This window comes from Osmerus mordax, chromosome 27 (assembly GCF_038355195.1).
Source record: "Osmerus mordax isolate fOsmMor3 chromosome 27, fOsmMor3.pri, whole genome shotgun sequence".
NCBI lineage: Eukaryota > Metazoa > Chordata > Actinopteri > Osmeriformes > Osmeridae > Osmerus > Osmerus mordax.
The window spans coordinates 4,858,739-4,886,694 of record NC_090076.1 but is presented as its reverse complement, the minus strand read 5'-3'; the positions used below and the strand labels follow the sequence as shown (position 1 = coordinate 4,886,694).

At 47.5% G+C, this 27,956-nt stretch overlaps 3 protein-coding genes across 3 annotated transcripts in view; 2 read left to right on the top strand and 1 right to left on the bottom strand.

Annotated features, from left to right (window-relative positions):
• rhpn1 (rhophilin, Rho GTPase binding protein 1) overlaps positions 1-736 on the top strand; it is a 31,893-nt gene extending 31,157 nt beyond the window's left edge. The window contains 1 exon segment of the mRNA XM_067230185.1: positions 713-736. Coding sequence (XP_067086286.1) covers positions 713-736 — 24 coding nt within the window.
• A 3,727-nt stretch (positions 737-4,463) lies between these two features.
• Positions 4,464-10,278, bottom strand: zc3h3 (zinc finger CCCH-type containing 3). The gene is made up of 5 exons (XM_067230184.1): positions 10,218-10,278; positions 8,709-9,888; positions 8,321-8,526; positions 7,754-7,860; positions 4,464-4,502 (listed from the first exon to the last, which is right to left on the bottom strand). The coding sequence occupies exons 1-5, from the start codon at positions 10,261-10,263 to the stop codon at positions 4,464-4,466; spliced, it is 1,578 nt and encodes a 525-aa protein (XP_067086285.1). The 5' UTR covers positions 10,264-10,278.
• A 77-nt stretch (positions 10,279-10,355) lies between these two features.
• On the top strand, positions 10,356-16,614 carry cyldl (cylindromatosis (turban tumor syndrome), like). Its single transcript, XM_067230323.1, has 15 exons — positions 10,356-10,658; positions 10,957-11,407; positions 11,638-11,901; positions 11,989-12,067; positions 12,156-12,331; positions 12,527-12,665; positions 12,791-12,932; positions 13,065-13,175; positions 13,514-13,605; positions 13,891-13,954; positions 14,206-14,338; positions 14,676-14,784; positions 14,872-14,990; positions 15,232-15,445; positions 15,643-16,614. The coding sequence occupies exons 2-15, from the start codon at positions 10,985-10,987 to the stop codon at positions 15,825-15,827; spliced, it is 2,250 nt and encodes a 749-aa protein (XP_067086424.1). The 5' UTR covers positions 10,356-10,658; positions 10,957-10,984; the 3' UTR covers positions 15,828-16,614.
• Positions 16,615-27,956: the final 11,342 nt, after the last annotated feature.

Below are 27,956 nucleotides of genomic sequence, written 5' to 3'. Positions count from 1 at the left end.
ATATAGGAAATACAAAGATAAAATGGAAATAAGCATTGTATAATTATCAAATCTTAATAGATTTATAGATCCCTTCTTAGTAAATTAAAATGATAACATAAGAGGATTGAGAAACAATTAGATCTCTTTATTTGGTAAATTACTGAGTAAAACGTCAGTATGGATTTAGGGAAAATAGACTTTGCAGTAATTCAGCAGCAGTAATTGACAGCAATGCGTGCAAATTAATGTCACTGTGTCAAGATTTAGAAAAGTCCCTGTACAGTTCCCCTGGGATCTGTAATTGGTCCAAAACATTTCATACTTTATATTAATGATATTTGCAATGTTACCGTTTTGCAGAAGATACAAAATCTATTTAGCTCTGGGAAAATGGAGGAACTTTTGGAGGCTATTGATAGGGGAGGTTGAAATCCTCAGAACTTGGTTCGATGTTAATAAATTGTCTCTCCGGCTCTCCTTAAGAACTTAATGGGACTGGTCGGTCCCCTAGTCCCTCTGTCCCCCCAGGACATCTGTCCCCCATTCCATCTGCCCCATAGTCCCCCTGTCCTCTAGTCCCCCAGTCCCCCTGTTCTCTAGTCCCCAGTCCCCCTGTTCTCTAGTCCCCCAGGTCCCCCTGTTCTCTAGTCCCCAGTCACCCAGTCCCCCTGTTCTCTAGTCCCCCAGTCCCCCCTGTTTTCTCTAGTCCCCCAGTCCCCCTGTTCTCTAGTCCCCCAGTCCCAGGGACCCTTAACACTAGGGCTGCAGTGGCTCTGCCCCAACCAGACCATGTGTCCTGTCCATGCGGGGGGGAGGGGGGAGCGAGAGAAAGGAGGGCCCCATAATTAACATGCCAGGCGATCCCAAGACTCTGTGCTCGTCTTCCCCACGCAAATGCCAAGCCCCCATGATTATTATGGTAACACTTCACTCAGAGTGGACATATGGAGGGGGGGTGGGGGAGGTGTAGTGTTACTGTATACTGGGGAGGGGGGGGGTAGGCTGGGGAGGCGGTGCCAGTTGTGTGGGCGTGTGTGGTGGTGGTGGGGGGGTGGGGGGGGGGCAGGGTCAGGACTTCTGGAGCAGGGCAGCTAGCCTCTCGCCATGTCACACCAGGGGTAACAGAGCCACCCAGGCCAGACACAGGACAGGACTATCGGGACAGGACAGGGCCACCGAAAATGAAGCGCTGACACGTCCGGTACATCGCTTGAGGACCAAGACACCCTTCACATACATCTGTGGAGCTGTAGGGACCATCCATCTCTACAGTGCTATATCTACTGTTAGAAAAGGAATGCCATTTTCCCCAAACCATGACACAATGAATTTTCTAGGGCCGTCCCCGACTAAGTTTTTCTTTGCTCGACCAAGACTCGACTGAACACTTCTGAAAATCGACTAATCTAAATTTGAAACGTTTTTTTTTTCTTTGCTATAAATGTCACAATGTTTTTCAGCAAAACATTTTTCAACCCAGCACGTGTTAGCATGCATTAGCGAAGTAGGACAAGTGGTACATCATATTCGACGTCGAACTATGGAATATAAAACCGTTGAAATGCTTCCATACCACAGATTTCTTTGCCATTTTGCCAAAAGGATTAATAACACCAACTGTAGACAAAGTATGGTAGAGTTTTGTAGTTAGGCTAACAGCTTCAATTGTGCAAAAGACAAAACAAAACGCAGATTCACGAAAGGGAAAACAGTAACACCTTTTCATCTATAAAACCTAGAATCTACAATTTTCGGTTTGAACATTTCTTTAATTCAGCAACGGTGACACAAGCGGGAATCAGATCTCACACTGCCATACGGCTGCTCGACTAAAAACAATCTTAGCCGACCAAGAGCATAGCGACCAAACGATCGACCAGTCGACTGAGTGGGGACAGCCCTAGAATTTTCTACCCATTTAAAATGATTTAAAGGAGCATAATAACTTAATGAGCATTAAAGCAAATACAAAAACCTATCTAATTTGTTGCTTTGGATGCAAACTCTTGGCCACTAACATGGGGAAGTCAGGTGGCTGAGTGGTGAGGGAGGTCGGGCTAGTAATCTGAAGGTTGCCAGTTCGATTCCCAGCCGTGCCAAATGACATTGTGTCCTTGGGCAAGGCACTTCACCCTACTTGCTTCAGGGGGGAATGTCCCTGTACTTACTGTAAGTTGCTCTGGATAAGAGCGTTCTGCTAAATGACTAAATGTAAATGTAACATGTGGGTCAGTGATATTAATAGCTCGGTTGAGCAATTGGAGCCAATTCAGAGCTTGCCAGGACATTGAAACATCAGCATGATGATTGGAACAGAAATAGTACGTATCGCTAGCCTGCTGGCGAAAGCTAAAAATCCATTCCTCAGGTACGTCCCCTGGTAAAAAATAAAATAATATTCCGTCGTGGAATAAAACTGTGAGAAACGCAAAGTAACTTTGCGAAACTTCTTCCACTGGTAACTTCTAAGCGGCCTAGCATATATGGCATGTGGATATGGCATGTGGTTAAAGATGGCTTCCCCCCCCCCCCCCCCCTCCATGCCAAGCCTATTACCCCTGAATGACCCCCACCCCCTCCCTCCTGGCATGTGTTTTCAAATAATTAGCCTCATGTTTGGTTTCTGATTTATTCCGGTCAGGAGAGCTCACAGGAATCTCCAGGATACCGGGAAAACATTTAGCCCCTTAACTGAGAAGGACGGAGGGAAAACGACGAGCTTATGTTTCTGGGCACTCCAGGAGTATCGATTACACGTTTCAACACATGCCGCTCAAACCTTCCGACGCACGCACGCACAGTCCCCACAAACGCGCACACACCCCAGAGGGTCACAAACACATGGGTGCTGTCGTCATGGGCACTGATCTCATCTCCAAGGCCTGGGGCTCATCGCAAAGCGTACTGGGACCAAATCTAAAACGGCCTGCTTTCAAAGAGGATGACAGTGTCATGGACTTGGTGTCACCGCGGCGCCCAAATTAAACCGTCTCGGAGTGTCTCGCTCGCAGACACACACACACAACACAGATCAACACGTTGTGTCTTTTTGTGCGTGCGTGTGTGTCGTTTGTCGCGGGTGGTCTTGATGTGTCGCTCTCACGTGAGTCCTGTCAATCTCAGTTTAATTACGGGCAGTTGACAGTTTGACGAGGGCAGGGGCCCAAAACTCTGAGAGAGAGAGAGAGAGAGAGAGAGAGGACAGGGAGAGGGGTGAGGGCGAGGGTGTAATACAGCTGTTGGTCTGGAGATATGGACTCCAACTAGCCGCCCCCCCCCCCCCCCCCCCCCCCTGTTATTAGACCTTAAGGCCTTCCAGTGGTCTGCTCCCAAGTTTGGAGCAGCAACACAAACCGACTGGGTGGAACAATCCATTTGGTATGGTTTGATCCAAAAAATGGCATAAACCGAGGTGGTGGGAAGCGCCTTGGGTGTTTACGTGTGCGTGTGCTTGTATGTGCGCTGCGCGCGCTCGTGCGTGCGGGAGGGAGGGAGGGAGGGAGGGAGGCAGACGGAGGGAGGGAGAAAGGCCCCCCACCTGTTTGACACACAGGGCCTGAGAAAGTACAGAGGAATGAGCAGAATGCATGTCTGTCTCAGAGTACTGGGTTTGAGTCCAAAGTGTGGAAGTGTGTTCTCGTGCTTCTGTTTGTTTGTGTGTGTGTGTGTGTGTGTGTGTGTGTGTGTGTAGAGTAGTGTAGTGTACGACTGCAAAAGCTATGAGAGAGCTATGGGGAATGGTATTTAGAGTGGGATATTCAAGAAAGCAGCTGATGGAGAAAACACACTTTCACACTCACACAAACACACACACGCGCGCGCGCACGCACACACAGTCACTCTAAAACTATTAAAATAGTGGAGGACCCATAAAGGCATGCGTGGGTATTATTTTACACACACAAGTACATACATGTACCTAGCAACACAACAACTGTGTACTCCCCAGCCCAAACAAACACCCGGGTGATTTCATGTCCCGTAAATTCATGTGTGTGTGCGTGACACTGTGTGTGTGTGTGTGTGTGTGTGTAAGTGCCAGAATGCCCAACCAGCAGGGGTTCGAGCGAGGAGGAGGAGAAGGAGGAAGGAACCGGAGGAGGAGGTCGAGTTGTGTCGTGAAGGAAAAGTGGGAGTAACCAGAGAGAGTGCGAACTAGCGAGTGATGCGAAGCAAACCCCCCAAAAAAAGAAAGCAAAAGGGAAAGGCGTGCCAAGCGCGGGCCGAAGAAGGGAAGGTGCGGCGCGGGCGCCGGCTACGCCGCGGCAGGGGGCGCCGGGGCGAGCGCGTGCGGCACGCGCCCGTCCGCGGTGCTTGTGGGTAAACAGGGCAGGGCCAGCCTCTCGACGCCGGGGGGGGGGGGGGTCGCTACAGGGGCCGGGGGGGCTTGACGGCCAACGCCGGCGGTTTGTTTTTCCAAGTATCGCTTTTGACGAGACACGGAATGCCGTAAACGATATTGGCAAAGTAACCATACAGGGTCAGGCCAGGGTGAGTCTGTTGAGTTTACGAGCGAGTCCCTGTACGGGAGGGAGGGAGGGGCAGGTAGCAGGCGGAGTTGCAGCCGTGATTGGATCTGATTAACGAGGAGATAACAGAGACGGGGGATGAGAGAGAGCGAGAGAGAGAGATAGAAACGTTGGCAGCGGCAGTACACAACCTCAGCCACGTGGACACGCTTCACACACACACACACACACACAAAACCCCCATAAAACAACGTCTACAGAAAAACAGAGGGACAAAGAGAGAGACTGAGTCAAGAGACACTATTATGCGTCTGCCTTGTGTAAGAAATCTGTCGCCAAATCCCGACAAACCACCTGTTGATCAAAAGCAAAGTGGCACTTACTTGCAATTCTAGGTATGATGGGCAATGTGTGAGGTGACACCGCTGCAAAGGGTGGAAAATGACAGGGAGAGGGAGAGGGGGAGGGGGGGGGGCCCTGACGGACAGCGCAGGAGTGATTTATGGGTAAAAGAAATGGGCTCATCGTCGGCACGGTAACAGGATCCCCAGGGGAGGGGGGTCTTTGGGGGGGGGGTTGTGTGTGTGTGTGGGGGCGGGGGGGGGGGGGGGGGTGGCTGCCTTGTTGGTGAAGAGGGTGGGGGGGGGGGGGGGTCGATGATGGGGTGAAGAGGTAATGTGACTCTGGGAGACGATGGGGGTTGGGGAGGAGAGGGGGGGGGGTGGGCGTCTTGGCAGCATTCACCGGGCCAGAATGTGAACCGGCCTGGCTCCCAACACACAAACAAGTCAACCTTCTGACCCCGCTCCCCCGCCCCGGGGGGGGGGGGGGGCTGTGCGTGCGTGCGCGCGCGCGCACACACGTCCAAATGTTTTTTTTTTTGCACACTCACACATGCGTGCGCACACATGTCATTTGCCCACCCACACGCGCGCGCGCATTTGTTTGACATACGTGTGGGTGCACATGCGTCATAGCTTGCCAGTGAGAGGGATCTGGGCCCTGATTCCCGGGGAGGAGGGCGAGAGAGTGTGTATTGCATTGCGTGCATGTTGTGTGGCGCGTTCGTGTGCGAGCGGCAGTGATAAATGGGCACTTGGTGTATTACACCAAATAAAGCCTCACAGCAACGGAGGATAATCATGTATCCATATGGACACCACCGCGACTACACACTGAGATAGTCGACGCACACTATTCATAGAGCAGAGATGCAAACGATACGAAGACACACAAACACAAACACCCACACACACACTCGCGCCCCAACCCTCATAAATGTGGCACATCTACGGCCTGATCTTTATCTGTGAACCAACTTCAGAGCAGGTGCACTCTTGAACTTTCACCTCTGACCCCTGCGAACGCCATGCGAGCCCGGAGCCGGGACGCAAGTGAAACGACGGACAGAAAGAAAGAGACCCACAGTGCGAAAACAGAGACTAGACCGACGAGCGAGAGAGAGAGAGAGAGAGAGAGACAGGCTGAGAGAGTGACAGAGAGAGTGACACAGAGAGAGAGAGAGACTAGCGAGAGGGGGACAGAAAGAGAGGGAGAGAGACTGAGAGATCCAGACGGAGACAGACAGGTTGAGAGAGAGTTCAAAGAGAGAAAGAGACATAGAAAGAGATGGAGAGAGAGAGAGAGAGAGAGAGAGAGAGAGAGAGAGAGAGAGAGAGAGAGAGACAGAGACAGAGAGGAAGAGGACAGAGACAGGACAGAGACAGAGAGAGGCCTCATACTTTCCAAAAGATGTCACGCGAGGCCCAAACTCCCTTGGCTCAGCACTCCTCAGCTCTGTGTTCTGTCCCCTCCTGTAGTTTATCTGCTTTATTAGGTTATCTGGGCCCGACTGCCGCCTCCGCAGACGACACACACACACACACACGATTCATTACGGCCCTAACTGCTCACTTAGGTTTATGCTCTCTTTAAATTAAACTGCAGATAACCGAGTAGCCAAATAAACACCCACACCAACGCTGAGAGAGAAACATATTCGGAGACCTCAGTGTTTTATGTGTGCGCTTCTGTGTATGTGTGTTTGTGGGGGGGGGGGGGGGGTGTACGTTTGTATGTGTTTGGGAGAGTGTGTATATCTATGTGTGTCTTGATGTGAGTGTGAATGTGTGTGAGTGTGTATGTGTGTGTGCGTGTGTGAGTGCGTAGGGCAGGGCTCCTCTAAGACTCTGATCCCCATCATTAGTAATTCAATTTTCTCTTTATTAGTGGCTCTTATCTGCAGCACAGACAGCCACCTTCCTTTCTTCTCACTCGGTCTCCCCCCCTCTCTCTCTCTCTCTCTCTCTCTCTTTCTCTCTCTCTCCACCTCTCCCTCCCTCTGTCTCTTCCTATATCACCTCACTGTCTTTCTCTCTCCAAGGCCCCAAAAGACGAAGTCATTTAGGCCTGCCTTGTACGCCCATGGGGAAGAGAGTTAGGCAATCGGCACTGAAGAGCGGCAGAAGGCAGGAGAGAATGGAGAGACAGAATGAGAGAATGAAAGAAAGAAACAAAGAAAGAAAGAAAAAGAAGGAAAGAAAAAATTAAACGGGAGGGAAAAAAGAGGAAAGAAGATAAGAATTAGACAGCTGCAAATTGGAACAGAAGATAGAGTGTGTGTGTGTGTGTGTGTGCGTGCGTGCGTGCGCGGTGGAAGGGGGGGGGCGGGCGGGTGAGGTTGAGGCGATCGGAGAGAGGGAGGGAGGGAGAAAGGAGAGCGAGGGGAGACGGAGGGAGCGATGGAGGGAGAGAGAGAGAGGCGGGAGACAACCCAGCCATCAGGGTGAATAAAGCCTAACGTTAATAGTGTTCGCTTTTCTGATGTCTTCTAACTCCACTGACTGGGAAGGGTGGGGTGGGGGTGCAATTACACTGACACGGGCATGAAGAGGAGGACTGGGTACGAAATGACTGAAAGGGGGCGGGGGGGGGAGGGAGGGGCACCGGGCAGGGGGGGGGGGGGTTGTAAAAACACTGATTGCTTTCCATCAGGTTAGGCCTATATTCTACAGTTCGTTAAAACAATCCAATTTGCAAAAGGATAATTATGCATTAGCTCCTTTTTATCTACTGGGGGAGAGAGAGAGAGAGAGAGAGAGAGAGAGAGAGAGAGAGAGAGAGAGAGAGAGAGAGAGAGAGAGAGAGAGAGAGGGTCTGCCAGGGCTTGATACCAGTCACACTCCTCGCCTCCACCTCTGCAAATTACCCACTATCACCACTTGTTCACCATCACGGCTGAATTGGGCAATCAATTAGAATCCCTTTCCTATCTACGTCCCCCCCCCCCACCCCCAACCCACCCTCTGTTTCCCCCGACGGCCAAACTCCACACAAAGACCTACGCACGGACCCACGGAGGCAGTGACCGCTGCCCTCTGCTGGACGGAGGAGTCGGCAGATGAGGGCTCTGCAGGAACGACACGAGCGCGACCGCGTGGAGCGCGACCCGGTCGCCGAACGACGACGACAACTGGGTCAGGCGCACGGCTCTCTCACGGGTGTAAACACATTTCTTTCACAGTGTGGGATACGTTTCGGTCACAAGCTCATTACACCAACCGGTCACGGCTTCCGCTCGCTGGCAAGGAGCCTGAAGAATTAATTAATGACGTTCTCTCTTGTGAAAAGAAGCAGATGTCCAATAATATATATTACGCACGTCCTGCTACCCCCGGCCCTCGTGTGAATTTGTCTCGTGAGTCTTTGCTCGAGAATAATAATATTCTTGGTCCTTGTTAATGTGGCATATGTCTGTATCCTGTATGGATTTCTGAGGAAAAGGCCTTAGTAACAGCTAACTGTTACACCCCCGCCACCCCCCCCCCCCCCCCCCACCCCCTCCACCCCCCCTCCACGGTGCAGCCTACCTGTCCTGGAGGAGCCGGGGGAGAGGCGACGCAGCTTGTGCCTGCCGAAAGACACCAGCTCCCGGCACGGGCTCCTCTTCAGGGCCCCTGGGCTCCTCCCCGGGGGGTGCGTTCTGACCAGGGTGTGTGTCGTCCGACGGTGGAGGGAGTACCGGCTCCTCACGGTCATCCCGGCTGGACTGGCACGCCTCTCCGGACCGCCGCCACTGTCGTACGTGGAGGGACATGCTAAGTGTTTGTGACAGGTTCATAATCCAAGACTACAGTCGAAGCCTTGCAGTCTTTTTGATGCAAAAAACAGGGGTGTGAAAAACCCTCTGGGCACGAAACTTTGAGTTTGCTGCCCCCTGCTGGTAGCGTGCATTTCAGAATTTGGAGTACTACTCACCCGCTGGGAGATTTCCGGATAATTTTCATCCTGCTCCTGAGCTTAAAGCCACCAGGGGAGTGGGATGAGGCCAGCGAGGATGAGGGTTCCACACGAGCACGTCCCAGCGACCCTTTGGGCTCGTTCTCCGAGCTCCAGCAGAACACAGACCCTCTGTGGGGAACCATTCGCCCTGTCCCTGCGACGGTACCCCCCTGGGCCCCTGCCTTCCAGCAGTAGCGGCTACTACAAGCCCCCGTTCCCTTCCTCTGTTTCCCAGTGAGGGGCTGTGCTGCCCTGGCTCTCCTGGCTGCCTCTCCCCTCTCCGGAGCTCTGTGGAGCAGAGCTAGGGCTCTGGGCGACAGGGGCTTCCTGGAGATCTTCGATTGGCCCCCCACGGAGGAGGACACCCAGGTGTACTTGGAGGTCTTGGGGGAGGCTGCGGAGAGACTGAGCCGACGCGGAACCTTCTTGGTGGGGGGTTTCTTGGTGATGCTAAGGGAGGGCGAGGGACCACCACAGGCCCCAGCATTGGAGTCCGGGGCAGGGGGGGGGCTGGTGACTGCTTCTGGGAGCAGGGGTTCGGCTCGGGCCTCTTGGGGCCCAGATCCCCCTGCCTCCTGGCTCTTCACCCAGGTGAACTTGGAAGCTTCATGCCGTGACTGAACATTCTGCTTCAGCTGTTTCTGGGAGTCGTCCAGTGGCACGCCGGTCCTCGCAAACGCCGGCGTCTTCGTACCAGCCTCAGCCTCATCTCCGGCCCCGGCCCTCTGTCTGCAGGACAAAACCTCAGTGGCCGATGTGAGTGTTCTCCCCTGGGCACACGATCCTCCAGTGAGACCCCCGGCTCCGCCACTCTCTCTGTTGACAAGGTCTTCCCGGAGGCAGTGGCTGGGTGGGGAGCCGCTTCGACCTGCACGGGTCGCCTGCAGGGACCTAGACAAGGAGCCAGAGGAGGACATGGAGACGGGGGTCTGTGTGGGTCTGTTCTGCGAGGCTTCGTTTCTCTTGTTACTGATCGAGTATGTCTTCCTCCACTGCCCAGCAGGTACAGGCAAGTTAAGCACTCCACTGGGTGTGTGTGTAGGAGTGACATATGAGCTCTGATCATGCCCTCTGGCTGACGTTGCTCGTTCCTGCTGACGCGGACCAGCACTGGAGGGGGCATCACCATGCACACTTTTGTGGTTGTTGATGAGATCTGTGGGTAAACAGGGATTTCATCATCAGGCTTAAAACCATATTTTGCAACCGTTAGCAAGGTTATACATACACAAGCAGTGCCGTAAACGTTAGTAAAGTAGCAAACCAGCTAAACTATTATCTTAAAATATTCCCTAGCTTGTCACTAACCCAGAGTGTATTAGCTACGCTAGTTTGCTAACGTTAGTCAAACAGGCAGAGCAGATGGCAGATAGCTAGCAATGGGCAGTGTTTTGGCTTTTCCACATGACAGCTAAAATGTTATTCACCTCAATATGCAGCGGCTAATTAGCTAAATGTATCAATCCTGTAAAATCCCAAACTCACTTTGTAACAATTCGATTTGCCTTTTCAGTGCCTCTCTCTCCTCCATGTTTACGTCCAACTGCGTCGTCATCATAGCGCGGCGCAGACGCTCATAGATGATGTAATGAGGTAGCCAAATCCTAGTCCAATGACAGTGCGATTAAGTCCATGCGTTTGTGTTGACAAAATATATCTAAAATACACGTTAAGTTTGACTTTTTGAGGGATAAAGAAAAAAAACAGTGGAAAAAACACTGACTGGATACAGTGTGTTAACAATGATCGTATAAGTGATGATTTAAAATACCTAGCTAACGAAGTGTCTGACGTGACAGTTCACTTCAGTCAGAAACGAAAAGGGAAGTGAAAGTGACTGGATTATAGCTATGTTAGCCACCTATGTTCTGCCGCTAGCTACCAGAGGATAAACCTTTGCCAAGTATAACTTTCCCAGACGAACAGGTGAGTTTGATTATAATTCCTGGCTAATCGCCTAGCTACTCATGCCCACTGTTATGAAGTTAACTATAGAAATCTAACAAACAACTTTGTGTAGGCAAACTCACTTAGTAAATTTAGCCTACTTGACTGATTTAGCTAGTTAGCTCGAACTTTCAAGCTGTTCCATCAAATCCAGTTTGATGGAACAGGTGCAAATATGGTTTTTGCTTTTTGTTTATCTTTTCGTGATGTTTCAATTGACTGTTCTTCTGTCCTGTCACATCTACATATTACACTGTTGTTTATTTTCGACCTAAAGGTGAATCCCACAGTTTTACTGAGCAACCATGAATTCTGGTACCGATGGCAAGACTTATTATATCACCACCGACAAATGCAAGACCATAAGCGCAGGTCACATTTGCTACCTATCCGAGAACAGGACACGGAAGAAAGATAGCAACGAGGTGCCTGTTATCTGCATTGACAACTCAGGACTGGACTCCAAGATGAAAACAAGTATCTTAGAGGAAATCACTGTTAAGGAGGCTGAGCTTTTGCAGGCTCTAAAAGACAACGCAGAAAGGCTGAAATGGTTCAGAGAGGAGGCGGCTCTCCATACAGCGCTAGGCCTCACCAAAGACACGCCGGTCACAGTGGAGGGCGAGAAGAAAAAGAAGCTGAAGGGAGTAATACGCTACATAGGAAGGATCACAGATCCTAAGTACCCAGACCCTATAGCGGGGACATTCTTTGGGATCGAACTGCAGGTATGTGAATTGTGCATGATGAACACATTATTGACATCCTACCCTATTTACACGATGGCTTTAACTGCACCTGTGGTTTTAACTATGAATAGGTCTCTTTTCAGATTTACGGTAATTGGTGCGTATCCTGGTTATTGGGTCATATACAGTAAATGACCACTCTTGTATCTGAAATGTATGTGAGAAGAAATTAATATAAGCCTGACTTGTTTTTTTTCTCCCATGGACAGGATAAAGGCAAAGGAAATACCGATGGGACAATTCATTCCAAAACCCTCTTCTCCTGTAGTAAGGATAGCGGCATGTTTGCCCCGTTCTCCAAAGTCAGGCCCCTGACACCCATCCTTCCAGCACCCGCACCACAGTCGAGCCCACAGTCCTTCGCCACCGGGGACAGAGTCACCTTCTTCCTCGAGGATGAGGAGAACGGCCGACATGGAATGGCGATGGGCCTGGAGGAGAAGCAGGGGAGGAGGCATGTTTTCATCTCCACGGTGAGTGTCCCGCTTCCCAGCGACGACGCCTGGCCTGACCGAGCCGTGAGCACGTGCACGACGAGTGATGCTCTGGTGGTTTTGCAGGACACCAACGAGAAGGGAGAAAAAGGAGGAGAAGTCTGGGTGCCCATCGAGTGTGTCATTAAGGAGGCGCTCCTGCCAGGTGCGTGTGCGTGCGTGTGTGTGCGCCAGCGCGCTTGAGCGTGTGCAGTCTGCTGATCGTGTCGTATCTGTCCTCGGCTGATTCCCAGAATCGGACGCCATGGACGTCAATGTGCCTGAGGTGCCTAAGAGGGAGGGCCATATTCCAGATCTGGGGGTGGACTCTCTGGTGCAGATTCATTTGGGTACTGGTCCTGCCTATGGAACCATCCGTTGGATTGGGGATCTGCCTGATTTGGACCACACCAGGGCTGGCATTGAGCTGGTAGGCCAACTCAATATTGACCTCCTGCTGTTTTTAGAAAAAAGAGCTTCTCTCTCCCAAGAATGGAACTTGTACTCTATGGCCAGATCGCTTTTAGGCCATTTATAACCCCACTGTTGTTCGCCTGGTCAGTTGGCCCTGGTCTATTTGCCCTGGTCTATTTTCTGTCTATACAAACCAGTTGTCTCTCTCCAGGAGGACAGTATTGGAGTAAGCGATGGGACCTTCAAGGGGAGGAGACTGTTCCAGTGTCTTCCTCATCACGGACTCTTCGTCAAGCTGGCCTCCTGCCACCCGGACTCCCGATTTGGGGGGGCGCCTGAGGGGGGTCATGGTGAGAGGGGCTCGTACTGCTCAGAACACCTGCCGTCTTTGCTGTGCTGTTGTCGAGATCGTAAGCAGATACCGTGTCTGTGTGTGTGTGTGTTTGTTTGTTGGTTTGTGTGTGTGTTACCTCAGAGCGGGAAGCTGAGCACAGTTTAGGAATGCTGGGAAATGTTGATCCTGTCAGCTCGGAGCAGGTGGGCAAGATTCTGGTTGGCCGGATGAAGGGGATCCAGGGTCACTGCAACTCTTGCTACATGGACTCGGCCCTCTTCAGGTTAGGATGAGGAGAAGGATGATGATGATGTACTTTAGCTTAGTGTTTCTTTCAAAATAGGTGAAGGCACTTTGACTTTTCCATTCATGCGAGTGTGTCTCTGTGTGTGTGTGTGTTCTCCCCTCTCTCTAGTCTATTCTCATGCACCTCAGTCCTGGACTCCCTCCTGTTTAAATCAACAGAGACACGTGACGCCCCCATCCAGAACACACTGCTGCATGACATTGTCAACCCCCTCCGCAGGTCAGCTGTGTGTGTGTGTGTGTGTGTGTGTGTGTGTGTGTGTGTGTGTGTGTGTGTGTGTGTGTGTGTGTGTGTGTGTGTGTGTGTGTGTGTGTGTGTGTGTGTGTGTGTGTGTGTGTGTGTGTGTGTGTGTGTGTGTGTGTGTGTGCGAGAGAGAGAGATACTCACATGGAATTATATGCTTGGAAGATATTAAGTAATGCATATTTTGTTATTATATATAGCGGTATATTGTGTGTTTGTGTGATACTGACATGGCATTGTAGCTCGGAAGATATTAAGTAATGCATGGTTTATTACATCACAGCAGTGTGTGTGTGTGTTGGATTCCTCTGCAGTAAGGGCTTCGTGGAGGGGAAACACATCATGAAGCTTCGCCAGCAGCTCCAGGATCGCGGCTACTGCCACTCCTACACCACTGAGGAGAAAGGTGATCACGCCACCTAGCCTCCTAGCCTAGCCTCCTTGGCTTGCCTCCTAGCCTAGCCGTTTTGCCTATCCTCCTAGCCTAGTCCCCAAGCCTCCTATACTAGTCTCCTAGCCTCCTAGCCTAGTCTCCTAGCCTAGTCTCCTAGCCGCCTAGCCTAGCCACCTAGCCTAGCCTCCAAGCCTAGCCTAGCCACCTAGCCTAGCCTCCAAGCCTAGCGCTAGCCTGCTATCTCGCCGTGCAGACAGGAGTGGCTAACACCCCTACTGTGTGTGGGTTTGTTGTCAGATCCCGAGGAGTTCCTGTCTCTCATCATGCACCAGATCCTGTGTCTGGAGCCGCTCCTCAAAATGTATGGCAGCGTCACAACTCCACCTCGCCCTGCCTATGTTTACACACCACTACGAGATAGATTATCCAAATATTATCAATATACCTATATATGTATATATTAGATCTCAAATATACATATCCATTAAATACATGAATATGTAATATAACAATATATAATATATATACAAATTCAATATTACAATTAATCCTTCACGGTGTGTGTGCGTGTGTGTGTGCGTGTGTGTGTGTGTGTGGTGGGGGGGTTAACAGTTCAGCAGGGGGCAAGGTCCAGGAGAGTTACTGCTACCAGATCTTCCTGGACCACAACCACAGCCTGGTCCTTCCAACCGTCCAGCAACTGCTGGAGCACTCCTTCCACAGCTCTGCTCTCCGACTGGCCGAGGTCTGTCGGGCACTCTGTCAGTTTGGCTGGGGCTCTTGTCTGTCTGTCTGTCTCTCTCCATGTCCGTCTCTCGCTCAGCTCTCTATCTCTCACTCTCTCTCTGTGTCTCTATCTCCGTCCCTCTCATTCTTTGGCTCTGTCTAGCTCTCTCTCTCTCTCTCTCTCTCTCTCTCTCTCTCTCTCTCTCTCTACAGTTGCAGTAGGATCCCAGCAGATGGCGTTGCTGCTCTGCCTTCTCATTTCCCGTCGTGTTTCTGCTCTCCGTGTCTCAGTGTCTCCAGGTTTCTATTGCAGAGTTGTGTGTGTCAATACACTCTCTTCACCATGTCTACTGCAGGTCCCCTCCTGCGTCATACTGCAAATGCCGCGCTTTGGGAAAAAATTCAAGATGTTTGAGAAGATCATCCCTTCACTGGAACTGGACATTACTCACCTCCTCTCAGATGGTGCGCACGTCCATTGAACAAACAAACAAACACACACACAAAACACGGCACATGCACTACATATATGTGTCTGTGTGTGCGTCGCAGGTCCCCAGCAGTGTGTGATGTGCGGTCAGCTGGCGCAGGAAGAGTGTGTGGACTGTTTCAGAGACCAGGTCTTCAGCAGGACTGGTTTCAAACTGTTTTGCAAGACATGTTCCAAGCAGGTAGGCTCGAGATGGTCCGCAAACAACGGGTGTGTCCGTATGTGTTTCTGTATCCTGTTTATGTGTGATATGTCTGTCTACCTGGCTGCCTGTTGTAGTGGCCGTTCACTTGTATTCGCATTCCTCTCGCGGTCCATCTCTGTCAGTCTGCTTGGACGCCTGCCTACACGTGCGCCAGTCTTAGTGGCCGTTCCGGACCGTTCTTCCCGGGTGCTCAGCAGGCTGTCTATGGTTCCTCCAGGTGCACTCCCACCCCCAGAGGAGTTCCCACCAGCGCTCTGCCCTGTGCCTCCCCGAGGGCTTCCCTGGCCGGGCGCCGGGCCGCCCCCTGCCCCGGGAGACCCTGGAGCTGTTCGCGGTGCTCTGCATCGAGACCAGCCACTACGTCTCCTTCATCAAACACGGACCGAACAAAACCGACTGGATATTCTTCGACAGCATGGCCGACCGGCAGGGTGAGCGTTAGGGTTTGTGTCTGGGGGGGGGGGGGGGGGGGGGGGGAACGGTATGCCGAAAATGAGTTTCTTCCTAATTCATCTCTGGTTTTCCTCCCTGATTTCCTCCCATCACCCTCTGTTATTCTTGGATGTCAATGGATGTTGAAAGTGGAGCCCTAAACTCTCTCTCTCTCTCTGCGTGTTGTGGTCTGCAGGTGAGATTGATGGCTTCAACATCCCTCAAGTACAGGCCTGCCCAGAGGTGGCGGTCTACTTGGACATGCCCCTCGCGGAGCTGGCCAATCAGGTGCCACGGGACATGAAGGGCGTGGCAAAACGTCTGTTTTGCGACGCCTACATGTATCTGTACCAGAGCTCCAACATGATGCTCTACTGCTGAAGGGAGAAAATCACCTGAGCATGGTATCATAACCTGTAGAAAAAACAGCTAATCATTTATGCCCACTGCTTAATATTTCAGACTTCCAAAAACGTTTTAATGATAATTAAGAATTGTGTTGGTATAATAATAATTTGGTGTCGTTCTATGTTATTTCATAAAATGATTTTTTGTTTGGGTGCAATTTCAATTTTCTTTCTTTTCTGATTGTATAACATTTAAATGCTGTAAAGTTAGCCTAAAATCTTCCAATCTTTATTTCAATATTCAAGTGACATTTCTGTAAGAAATAATGATGTGCACTGTAATTTCCACCTGTATCAAAATAAAAAGCGCTTCATCTTAGCGCTGTACTTTAAATAAGACCTCTGTGTCTACAAATTGGATTGGGTTTTTAGATGGACCAATTTAATTTAGGTCCAAGCCAAAATCATTTTCTATCTTGCTTTTATTGATGTTTGTTTTCAGAACCTTGAAGTGGTTGTTTGAACCGGGTCCAGTTAAATGATCGTTTGATCTAGCTCATTTGATGTGTTCTCAGGGTTCCTTATAGTGACTTTATTTCTGTGTATATGGAAATCATATGTATCTTAAATGGTATAGGAAAATGCCTGGTTCATTTGGTCTGTATTTACATTCCAGATGCAGTTGTATCTATTTGGTTACTTTGGCTTTAAAACATGACGTAAATTATTGTTTATTTAATTGCACTATGATGATTACAAGTGGCAAAATGGCTTGCCGGTTGTACGCTGTCGACTAACAATAAGGAACTGGAATAAAAGGACTAAACAAAAGCACGAGTGTACAGTGGGTTTTTTGGTCTGGTTTTCTTTCTCTTTTTTGCCGTCTCATGTCTGTTTTTTTTTCGACTTCATCGTGTCAGTCAGCCAGTAGATCTGACTCTGGTTGTAGTCTCCTCTCTCTCTGTGGCGCCGCCAACTTCTTTCGTTCCAAACAGAATGGGATATCACTCGGCTGACTCGGGCCTCTGGATGTTCCATCATCCAGCTCTGCTCTGAGGATTTCTACATCCCTACATCGATATGGTGCCCAGCCTCACATGGGGAGAGTTGTCCCCGTTCTGGACAACGGTTCCCACTCTCTGTCTTTATCCTCGCTAAGCATCTCCACAAAAGGCTTGTCCGCTATCGATCAACATTAGCCTCTTTCTCTGTATCTCGGTTTGAACAGGCGTGCCCGTCCACCAGTCGATCCGCCGGGGGTGGATCGATAGGAGCTAATCACACCTCCTGAATGGAGTTACGTAAACAGTCGGCATCTATTGGAAAAAATCAGTTGTTGTCGTGCGAGCACTGGTGACCCCACTCTGCCCTGCTTCCGTTCATTTGGCCTTAATTCTCAAAACACCCTATGGTTAATACATGTGAAGACAACACAGAAATACAGGCACAGTAAAAAAAAAAAACGCGGGTGGGGGGGGGGGGGGGGGGGGGGCAATATTCCTAAATAATCCCATATCTCATAATCCTCACCCCAGGACCTAAAATTCATGCCTAGAGGCAGGTGGCAAGAGACCACAGATGTAAAATCCCCTCATGGCTGCATGGCTCTGCTGCATGTCTTGCCACTAGGGTTCGAGAGGCTGATGATTGAGCATAGCCACTGTGTAAGTGGCGGAGGCACAAAACGGCAAGGGATTCCAGACACTCCTTTAAATAATCATGAATTCCATGAAGCTCATGCATTAAAGATCAATGTTAGGTTTGCTGGACAGGGAAATGTCATGTTGGCTTTATAATAATGGCAGAGAGAGGTCTGGTAACCTGTTTGGGGCCACAGAGAAGCAGATGCGTGTGGGTGCACACACGCGTGCGTGTGTGGATGTATTTGAGTGGTCCGAGCGTTGTCCCCATCAAAATTGACAGTTTAAGAATAGTTTTCCTCTTGTCCCTTCCTAACCATAAAGCATGCAAAACAGTGCATACCCTATAGTACCTTGTTCAAATGCCCCCCCGCCCCCACCACCACCAAAATATAATCTACAATGTAACCTCCCAGAGATGGTGCAATCCGTCAGCCACTCCCGCACTTTTGAAAAAGGACAGACAGTCGTAAAAGTATTCAAGAAGAGGGTAGTAAAATCCCTGCTGCCTTTTAACTCAAAGAAATAAGGGGGGGGGATGCAGGCAGTGGTATCTTTATTTGCCTTATCGCTGCTCTGTAACTGACTTCATGACCGATCCATTATACAGCACTGGCATCATGGAAACAGAGTGCGCCGGTGTTTTGTGCCGGACCAAGTCAAATAGCAGCCCAATCTACTGTATAAACAGAACAGAATCGCCCCACAAAAGCTTCCTCCAAGTCGCATGACCTTGACTGAAGCAATTTCGTTCTGCAAGCGGTCTGTTTGATCACAGCAAAACGTGAGCCATGTTTGGATGTGAGGGAAGCTGCCAGCTCCCATAAGCTTTAACTTTGTCAACCATACTATCTCATATTCCAGGACTTGCGCTATTTGCATAACCACCAAAGATCCCTACGTTGATTGTCAGCATGCATGGAAATGTCGGAGACATTCGCTTTAATCTTTTGAAAGTGGAGGGTGAGGGATTCGAAGGAGATCTGAATTCTTTCGTCCACATGGCGCTTTTGATCCTGCTGTCGGTGGCGTTTTCCCGTCGGCCTCGGTCTGCTCGGCGCTGTTCCTGACCTCCAAACGGGCTACAGTGCAGGAGGGACGCTTTCTCTGATGAGGGAGCTGTAGCTCATGGTTCTTTCATGTCCCCGGGGAGAGCGTTACTGGGGAGCAGACCTTGAGCCTCAATGCATAGGCCTACAGCGCTGCTTCAGCTCAATAGCGGGCCGCCGCGTCGGAATCCCACTCGCTCAGCAATCTGTAACTGCTGTACTTGTAGAGAAAGGTGCCGTTGGAGTGTGCGGTCTTTTCGGCCTGGGAGCAAAAAGTTTGGTGGACGACAGAGTTTTTGAAAATACTATGTCTGCGTTCTTATCATGCACAAGCAATCATTCACACATACTCGCTCGCACGCACACACATTTAGTCATTTAGCAGACGCTCTTATCCAGAGCGACTTACAGTAAGTACAGGGACATTCCCCCTGAGGCAAGTAGGGTGAAGTGCCTTGCCCAAGGACACAACGTCATTTTCACGGCCGGGAATCGAACCGGCAACCTTCTGATTAATAGCCCGACTCCCTAACCGCTCAGCCATCTGACTCCACACACAAGCACGCACACATACACACGAGCACACACACATACACACAAGCACACACACACTGGCCCTTCCATAACAAATGAGCTGGCTGTGAGACCTTTTTTTTCTGTGCAGCTAAATCAACATGACATTTTCTTGTCTAGCCAATCCCACTGCATTGATCTTTGGTAAGCAGACACAGCAACATGACACCATGAATTCACTTTTTGGCTGCATGCTGGCCTCACAGAATCCAAATTGATGCTACCATCATTGGCTGTGTCCAAACTGGATGGGGTTTTAACATAGGTGGGAGATTGCTGACATACATTATGTATTGGAGTCAGGTGGCTGAGTGGTGAGGGAATCGGGCTAGTAATCCGAAGGTTGCCAGTTCGATTCCCAGTCATGCCAACTGACGTTGTGTCCTTGGGCAAGGTACTTCACCCTACTTGCCTCGGGGGAATGTCCCTGTACTTACTGTAAGTCGCTCTGGATAAGAGCGTCTGCTAAATGACTAAATGTAAATGTATTGAATGATGTATAAACCCACCCCGAAATACAAGATGATTTAATATAAAAGGTATAATATAGATATCTTAAGTCTGGAAACTATTCCAAAATAATTCAATGATAGTGCATGTTACGATTATGACTAAAGGAGAAGATAATTGGAATCAGTTTGTTTTGTGCAAAATGGCTCTAGAAAAATTCCCAAAAGTCATCTGACTGTGTTCTTTCTTTACCCCCCTCCCCCAACATAAAATGTTTGTTTGAGCATTCCCCAACCTCATAACAAATCCACAAATAAACTGTTGATCTTCTCTCTGTCTTTTGTTAAATCCACTTCATAGGGCTGGAGGGATTACATGTGCTTTGTGGATTGAAAAAAGGAAAAATAGCACATTTCAATGCATTTTGTGATTTTTAATCAGATATTTCCCATCGGGTTTGAGTTCAAAGAAATGTTTTAAGAATAGATTTGTGTCAAGGCAGGATTGCATTTCCAAGAATATGAAAATTACTGTTCTGTGTTTTGTTTTGAACTGTCCTTTCTTCTGGAAAAAATCAGCTGCTGTAGCAATAGTTATTACACATACTGCATCTGGCAACAACAAAAAATGAATAAATATTTAATAAGATTAAGCCACCAGTTAAGTACGTGTACCATGTAAGACAAGGCCTGAACCCAGTTAAGTTTGAACCCAGTCCGGTTTGAACCCAGTCCGGTTTGAACCCAGTCCGGTTTGAACCCAGTCCGGTTTAAACCTAGTCCGGTTTGAACCCAATCCGGTTTGAACCCAGTCCGGTTTGAACCCAGTCCGGGCCATTTTGTGCATATCCTTCCACCTCCCATTATCTCTCCTCTTCACATTACCAGTCACTCTTCACTATCTCTGTCCAAATATATCAGAAATGACTAAACATTTCATTTAAAGGAGAGAGAATACTGCTGCTACTACTACTGCTAAGGAAATCATGATTAAAAATGAAATAACTATCTTGTTATTATTTCATAATATCTAGCAGAAAAACATGACAAAAAGGTTTTCATTGCCTTTTTTGGTCACATTTACCAAAGGTGCCAAAACCTCCAGAGTTGACTGTGCAGTATATGGATATCATGACTCCACTTGTGTGTTCTTCATAAAGTCCAGAAGAAACCTACTTTCCCACGAGGACAGGGGAATTAAGAGATTTACGACTCTTATTGATAACATGTTCTTTTAATAACTTCTCAGTATTAGACTTCACAAATAGTCATAAAAGTGCACGGGCTGTGATACAAGTGTGTGAAATGTGTGTGTTTGTTATGTGGACAGACACACATCACAATAAATTAATCAAACGTGTAATAATGAATGTGTTGGTAATATTATGAAATCCCTTTGATATTGCTGTGACGGCCTATCCTGATCTCAGGAACGCACAGGAAAGACACCTGAGAGGCTGAGACAGTACAGTACATGTCTTTCACTTCGATAGACCATTGTTCACCATAGTCATCTCAAGCACTGGGAATTGCTGCTTGTCAATCCCATGGATGCATAATTCAGAATAATAAGGTCACACTCCTTGATGTGCTCCATTGAAATGTCCTGCCGGCGTCTCCACAGGCCACAACCAGTCCTGCCGTTTCAGAGAGTGACATGCCATTTAGCTGGTTGCTTTTGTTTCGTCCAGCTAGGTCCCAAGGTACTTTGGAGATTGATGTCAAAGATATATATATAAATATACATTCATGTTGATAAATATATATATATATTTACAGGTCAGTCTACTTGAAAATATATGTCATACCAAGCATAAACATGTTCATATCAATTCAGGAAGACAGTTTTGAGCATTTTGAATGCTTTTATTTTTATGCTCAGAACGGTCTTCCTGAACGGGCGGGTATGTTTATACTTGGTATGCTATAGAAAAATACGAAATCACCTCGTAAGGATGAAACACCTGTCGCTGTAGTAGACTGAACTGAACTGAAGTGCGACAGCGGGTAAGTTATGGAAGGTTCTGGAGAAGATCGGTTTGACAGGTCAGTACCATCTCCAGAGGGTCCGCCTGATTCCTTCATTGTTATTCAACAAGGAAGTGATTCTCTCATTCAGAAGACCAGCCTCACGTGGCTTTTAATCAGGTTGAAACAATGGATCCTCCATGGAATAACCTAGTCATTGAGCACACACCATTAGTTCTTTGACGGCGACTATGTACACAAAGAGACACAAAACTGGCAATTGATTTATTGTGTTCTTCGAGCAAGTTCCACACTCATGACATTCATCAACCTTTTCTGTTGCCTGTTACCTCTGTCACTCAAAGGGACCTACAGTGACTGTGGTGAAAATGAAGCAAATTCCCAAAGCACAGTGTCAGAGCTTAATATAACAATGTAACGTGAAGTGTAGCTGATTAAAAAAGAGGACGCGCCTCTGAAAAAACTAGACAATCGACTCAGACCTAGACAATCTGGAGGCAAACGGGCTCGAGACAACCTCAGCCCCACCATCGCGTCGCCATCTTGGGAGTATCATACTCATTAACGTAAGAAAAAGAACACTTGATTCCAAAATCACATCACAAACATCTGATTAGAAATCTGATTAACATCCCCGTCCTTCTCACATGCAAATGGATGTTTGTGACTGAACCGCCCCAATATTCCAGGAAATAGAACAGCCATTAATGCATGGCTTGGATTGGCCAATTAGAGAGTCATTACAGAGGGGAGGAAATGTAGACCGTTTGGCTTTCTCATCGGATTACACAAAGTCACAGAAAGCACGGCAACTTGACCCCCCCCCAAGCAACATATCTAAAATATCTTCTTACTGTAAAAGGGGAGAGACTTGACTGGAAAGTACAAGCCAGCTCTAAATTGGGGGATAATCAGTAGTCTTAGTTCACCGTCTACCTCTAAATATGCTCGTTACGCCAGCAGGAGAGAGCCAAGGTCATTTTGAAAGACTTGTTCATGCGTACGATTCAGAGTCGGTGTTCAAAGATCAATGGGCTTCTGTAACACTGAGGAACGCATCAAAACATAGAACAGAATGCCAAGATGGTTGGAAATGGTGGTGGGGAGTCTTCGAACAATAAATCTGACAGATGTAACCTTTTGTGATGTCGGACGAAGAGGAGCACGTCCGTTTTATAATTGCCTCCAACGGGGACGTCTAATTTGGTTCGTTCTGTTTCACCACACCTTCAAACCCCTCAGCGCTGCAGCAAACAAACGCCGTGGCTGCTGGTATGCCATTAGCATACTCACCTCTGAACTCCACTAACCCTAGATTGCGTGCTGACATCTCTACTCACTCCGCAGTCTCTATTGACAACAGCTCTTGGACAGAGACTAATGAGAGAGAGAGAGAGAGAGAGAGAGAGAGAGAGAGAGAGAGAGAGAGAGAGAGAGAGAGAGAGAGAGAGAGAGAGAGAGTGAGTGAGAGATAGATAGATAGACAGAGCGAGAGAGAGAGAGAGATAAAGACATAGAGAGATAGAGAGATATAGCGAGAGAGAGAGAGAGAGAGAGAGAGATAGATAGAGAGAGAGAGACAGAGACAGACAGAGAGAGAGAGAGAGAGAGATAGACAGAGCGAGAGAGAGAGATAAAGAGATAGAGAGATAGAGAGATATAGCGAGAGAGAGAGAGAGAGAGAGAGAGAGAGAGAGAGACAGAGACAGAGACAGAGAGAGAGAGAGAGAGAGAGAGAGAGAGAGAGAGAGAGAGAGAGAGAGAGAGAGAGACACTTAACATTCTGATATGCTTTCACCCGGCCTGTTCATGGGGACAGGTCTGTTGTGGTTACTGCCTCTTGGTCCTTGTAAAGCTGGCTAATCTCATCTTTTTTAATGATGTTGTTGTGGGACTAATCCCATTGCGGTGGTAAGAGCTTTACTGTCCTGGAGAATAATGAAAGCGAGAATTGACATTGAGACGGTCGACGATGGTGAGATACATGATGATGCGAGAGTGGATGAAAGGGGAATGGACCTCTTAACCTTCCAGAGGTCCACCAATTCTGTATCTATTCTGTGTAGTTTGGATCTTTCAGTTTGGCTGGTTTTTCATCATCTGACCAAACACTAAACACTAAAAATGACCACAAAGCTAAATGTGAACATCAAGGGAACATTAAACATGTGATTCTAGATATTTATATCCTAGAAACCTGCTGTGCTGACCACGAAAGAACAAATTATCTATTCAGCGTTTCTCCGAATTCCGCCGCACTTCCTTTAAAATAATCTTCAGAATTCTATTTATTGTGCTCCTCTAATACTAAGTGTTTCTGGATTTGTGTCTGGGTGTGTGCATGTGTGTTTATCTCTGTGTGCGCATCTGTCTCTCTGGATGTTCATGTGTGTGTGTGTGTGTGTTTGCATGTGTGTGTGTGTTTGGGGAGAGGGTACATGTGTGAATGCAATGAATCGTAATCCTCTCACAACCCCCCCCCCCCCCCCCCCCCCCCGACACACACACACACACTAGGGACAGCTATAGGGACAAGCACTTATGACAACTCTTCATTGGATTCCTGCTGACCTTAAGTCGAGATCTGGTGCGAAAAGCCCCTCTGGGAGAGGTCGAAATGTCTACTTCAATTTAGGACTCAGTGAGATGATAGGATGTCGGTATGTGAGCAGACTCTGCTAGCTACTGCTCACATGACACGGAACCTTCCAAGGGTTCCGGCTGCTGTGTTCGAGATAGCCATGCCTAGGAGAGCGAAAGTACAATGAGGATATATATTCAAGTATGTATGCAAATCCATGAAGATAACCCCACCTGCCCCCTGCACACACACAGACACACACACACACACACACACGCATCCAAATTGAACATATTCCAGTAAGTGTCAGAATTAAATATGACCTTCAAATGGCGTTGTCAGCCCTATTTGTATAAATTAGAAGTCCATTACTTCAATCCTAAATGGCATTGTCTATGCAAAATCATGCAGTGTTTCCATGGGTATCGAAGAAGACTGAATTTGCATTCAGTAACAGTGACATTCCACCTTCGGAGACAGACAGAGATTGCAGACCAAATGCAGCTTGTTGATTTGTCAACAGGATGCAACTGAAAGACCAACACATTGTGGTATTACCTGTATGAAAACAATACGCTCGCCCCCATTTCTCATTTCTGTCACGTTCTCTGTACCAAACCAAACTGCTGTAAAAAAAAAAATGTGGTTATTGCAATGGGGAGGCAATGCACGACGTGTATGAATAGCATGTGAATCTCACCAGAAGATATGACACCACTCCAGTCCAACCGGACAGTGTTCTTTTTAAAGTCGGCTTCTTGGTAATCCACTCTTCAGTTTGCTCCATCCTTTGTGTGACAGTCAAAAGGCTATCCGTGAAAGGGTTGGACACCTGGTCAGAAAAAACTGGGGGGCAGGTCTGAACCCTTTTGAGTGCAGAATCAAAGTCGAGAAAGATAGAATAGAAAGTCGAAGATTGAGTTGAGACACATGCAAGAAGGCATGAGGAAAAAGCAGAGAACACAATGTGTTCATAAGCTGGCGAGAGAGAGAGAGAGAGGAAACTATGATTAAAGCTTTTGTGTGGAGTGTATCAGTGCTCTGCCAATAGAAGTGAGTTGTGTGATACAGATTGTGATGAAGGGTGTTCAAAATTGTTACTTGTTACGTCCTAGACTTACTGATCAAAATCATTCAAAGCAGATCCAATCTCTCTCTCTCTCTCTCTCTCTCTCTCTCTCTCTCTCTCTCTCTCTCTCTCTCTCTCTCTCTCTCTCACACACACACACACACACACACACACACACACACACACACACTGTACCCACGCTCACTCTCGTTCTCACTCACAATGGTGTCTCTCAGTATCCCGTAATCAATAGAATTTGCAATGACGACCTGGCAAATAGCCTTGCTTTGAACAAAACCGAGAGCAGAGTCAAAAACCTCCATGCTTGGATCAAACAGCAGTTACAGTTTTTCTCAATTGATAAAACACTAAAACCCATTGGCTGAACAAAGTTCTCAGTTGCCTGAACCCATGTAGCTAATTGTGCCTGTTTGTTGTCAATACCTTAAACCATTTCACATGTTACGTAAAACACAATTTGCAGATCTCACTTAGAATTTTCAGCAAAACTCTAAACACATTCTCATTTTTAAAACATATTCTGCACTCTAATGCACATGTCATCCATACTGGTAAACACAAATGGCAACGATCAAATACAAATAGAGAAAACATGTCATTGACTAAACACAACCACTCAAAATTGATTTCACTTGTTTCAAATGATGTGACACAACCAATATACAGTTTTTCTCGATTGCTAACACACAAAAATGGTATGTGTAAGCCATCCCCACAAAACCATTTTGCCAAATCCCAGCAGAAAGACCATGTACCCCAATCTTTAAACACAATTTACCCTTTTTGACACATTTCTCAGGTTCATTCACACTTCTTTGCAAAAGTCTAAACACACCTCTTACTTTAAGACACAATTATCACCATTATGTCATTCAGAAAACACTGCCATTTGATAAGTAAACCCAAAACAGCGCAATTCAAACACCCTTACCAACCAATTATCCATGTGTAAGCACTAACAAGCAAATATACTCAACAAGCAATCAGGGGTTTGGAATGAATACAAAGGTAAGCTCATCTGTACTTTGAAATCATGGATGAAAATATCAGAAGAAAAGGAAGAATTGTCCAAATGAGAGGAGGTGGACAAGGGAGAGGAATAGGCAGAGGAAGAGGAAGAAGAACAACAATCTCAAATGAGATCCATGCCACACTATGACAGAAATCCCTATGATGATTTGTTTATTTCCTTGTTTTCTTAGCCTTTGTTCCCCAAATTACAATTTACAGCAATACATTTGTGTTGTTGACTAACAGTGCTACTATTTGTATACTGTGACTACTACAGTAACAAGAGCTCAAAATGAAATTGCTGTATAATAGAAAATAAACAGCCTGTAAGAAGGACAATTGCAGTAATTGTGAGTTTTATGATTTACATCATGTCAAACTCATGAGGTGAAACATATCTAAAATTCAGGGACACGTTATAGTCAATGGTTCTTGAAAACCTTTTTATAATAGTGTTTTCAATTCCTCCCAGCAGTGTCTAAAGGGTATTCAGAAGGTTGAATTTATTTGAGGGCTTTGTGTGTATTTTGAATGCAAAGTTAGGTTTATACGACAGATAATATGGTTTTGACTACAGTGTTTGATTTTGGGTCAAAAGTCAAGGGTTTGGCAAAAACAGTGTAAGTATGAAGATGTGTGTTTAGAGTTTGGAGAAAACACAGTACACATTCAAGAAATGTGTCTTAGAAATTGAAAAAAACTGTAAGCCAGTTCAGAGAGCAAACAGGTTGTTGAAGGTGGGAAAATATTGCTTGTGATGTCGACAAAGTGCTCTGGCCTAACCCAGCCCAAAGACAAGAAGAAGCACATTGATCACGTTTACTTCTTTGATTTTTGTCCCTTTTGTAGTTTTGTATACTATAGTACAGTGTAGGCTGTATACTGTACAATGAACACATTGTATGGCCCTGAACATTGTGCTTTCCCTTTGTTACAGTAACAGTACTGACTGCTCAATAGATTTTGACTGGTTGCAGGTTCAACAAAGAACAACAGTGAGTTGTGAGTAGTGAGATGCAGGGTACAGTACTGTATAGGGGTACAAGGAGGAGAAAGAACAAACAAATTGCAAAGAGCAAAGCAGAGTAGTAATTTTTGATCAATTTTGAGCTACTATCATAAAACATGTTTTTGTTCATCAAAAGACAATGACGGATAAATATGAAATTTGTTTTGAGATTACGTAAAAATGTACTTCTTCCTGAGAACTATATGTTTTCAACAATGTGTTTTCAATTCTTCAATTTTTGGGGTATTGTTTACTGACTGCTTGTTAGTGTATATCATTTTGATCACTTTGTTTATGATTTGAGAGCAGTGTTTGATTTTGAGCACAGGTAAATCTGTTTTGAGGCGAAAGTTTCATTTTGCAAGAGGATTCAGAGGTTTTGTAAATAGTGCTTGAAGTTGAGGTTTTGTGTTTACAGTTTTGAGAAAGTGGGTGACTGTTTCAAGAAATGTGTTTCAGCAATTGTGAAGAAATGTAAACACAAGTCTGAGGTGGGATCATAAGCCACGGGCATCTCCAACGAGTTCTTTTTTATTCTCAGCTTGCCTGTGGAGAACATCCCCAAAAGGGATTCCAGGGTGGGAAAAATCAATTTCCGCCCGAATGGGACGCTCGCCGACTATCTGAGAGGCGTGTTGTTTGGCTGTTCTGGTCAGAGGGCAAGTGGTTGGGTTCTTGAGGACGGAGTTGAACCGGGAATAGGTGCCACAGACCTTCGGGATGACTCAAGCAGCCCATCTGTCAGTCGGAGAAAAGGTGGTGGTGAGGGGGG

What these genes read in the sequence shown, in the direction of transcription:
- cyldl (XM_067230323.1), top strand. Translation starts at nt 10,985, where the DNA reads ATGAATTCTGGTACCGATGGCAAGACTTATTATATCACCACCGACAAA. An exon ending in GGCATGTTTTCATCTCCACG is followed by an intron (nt 11,902 to 11,988) that starts GTGAGTGTCCCG and finishes GTGGTTTTGCAG; the next exon opens with GACACCAACGAGAAGGGAGA. An exon ending in CCAGGGCTGGCATTGAGCTG is followed by an intron (nt 12,332 to 12,526) that starts GTAGGCCAACTC and finishes GTCTCTCTCCAG; the next exon opens with GAGGACAGTATTGGAGTAAG.
- zc3h3 (XM_067230184.1), bottom strand. Translation starts at nt 10,263, where the DNA reads ATGGAGGAGAGAGAGGCACTGAAAAGGCAAATCGAATTGTTACAAA. An exon ending in GCAAATCGAATTGTTACAAA is followed by an intron (nt 9,889 to 10,217) that starts GTGAGTTTGGGA and finishes GTTTACCCACAG; the next exon opens with ATCTCATCAACAACCACAAA. An exon ending in CCCCGGCTCCTCCAGGACAG is followed by an intron (nt 7,861 to 8,320) that starts GTAGGCTGCACC and finishes TCGTTCCTGCAG; the next exon opens with AGCCCTCATCTGCCGACTCC.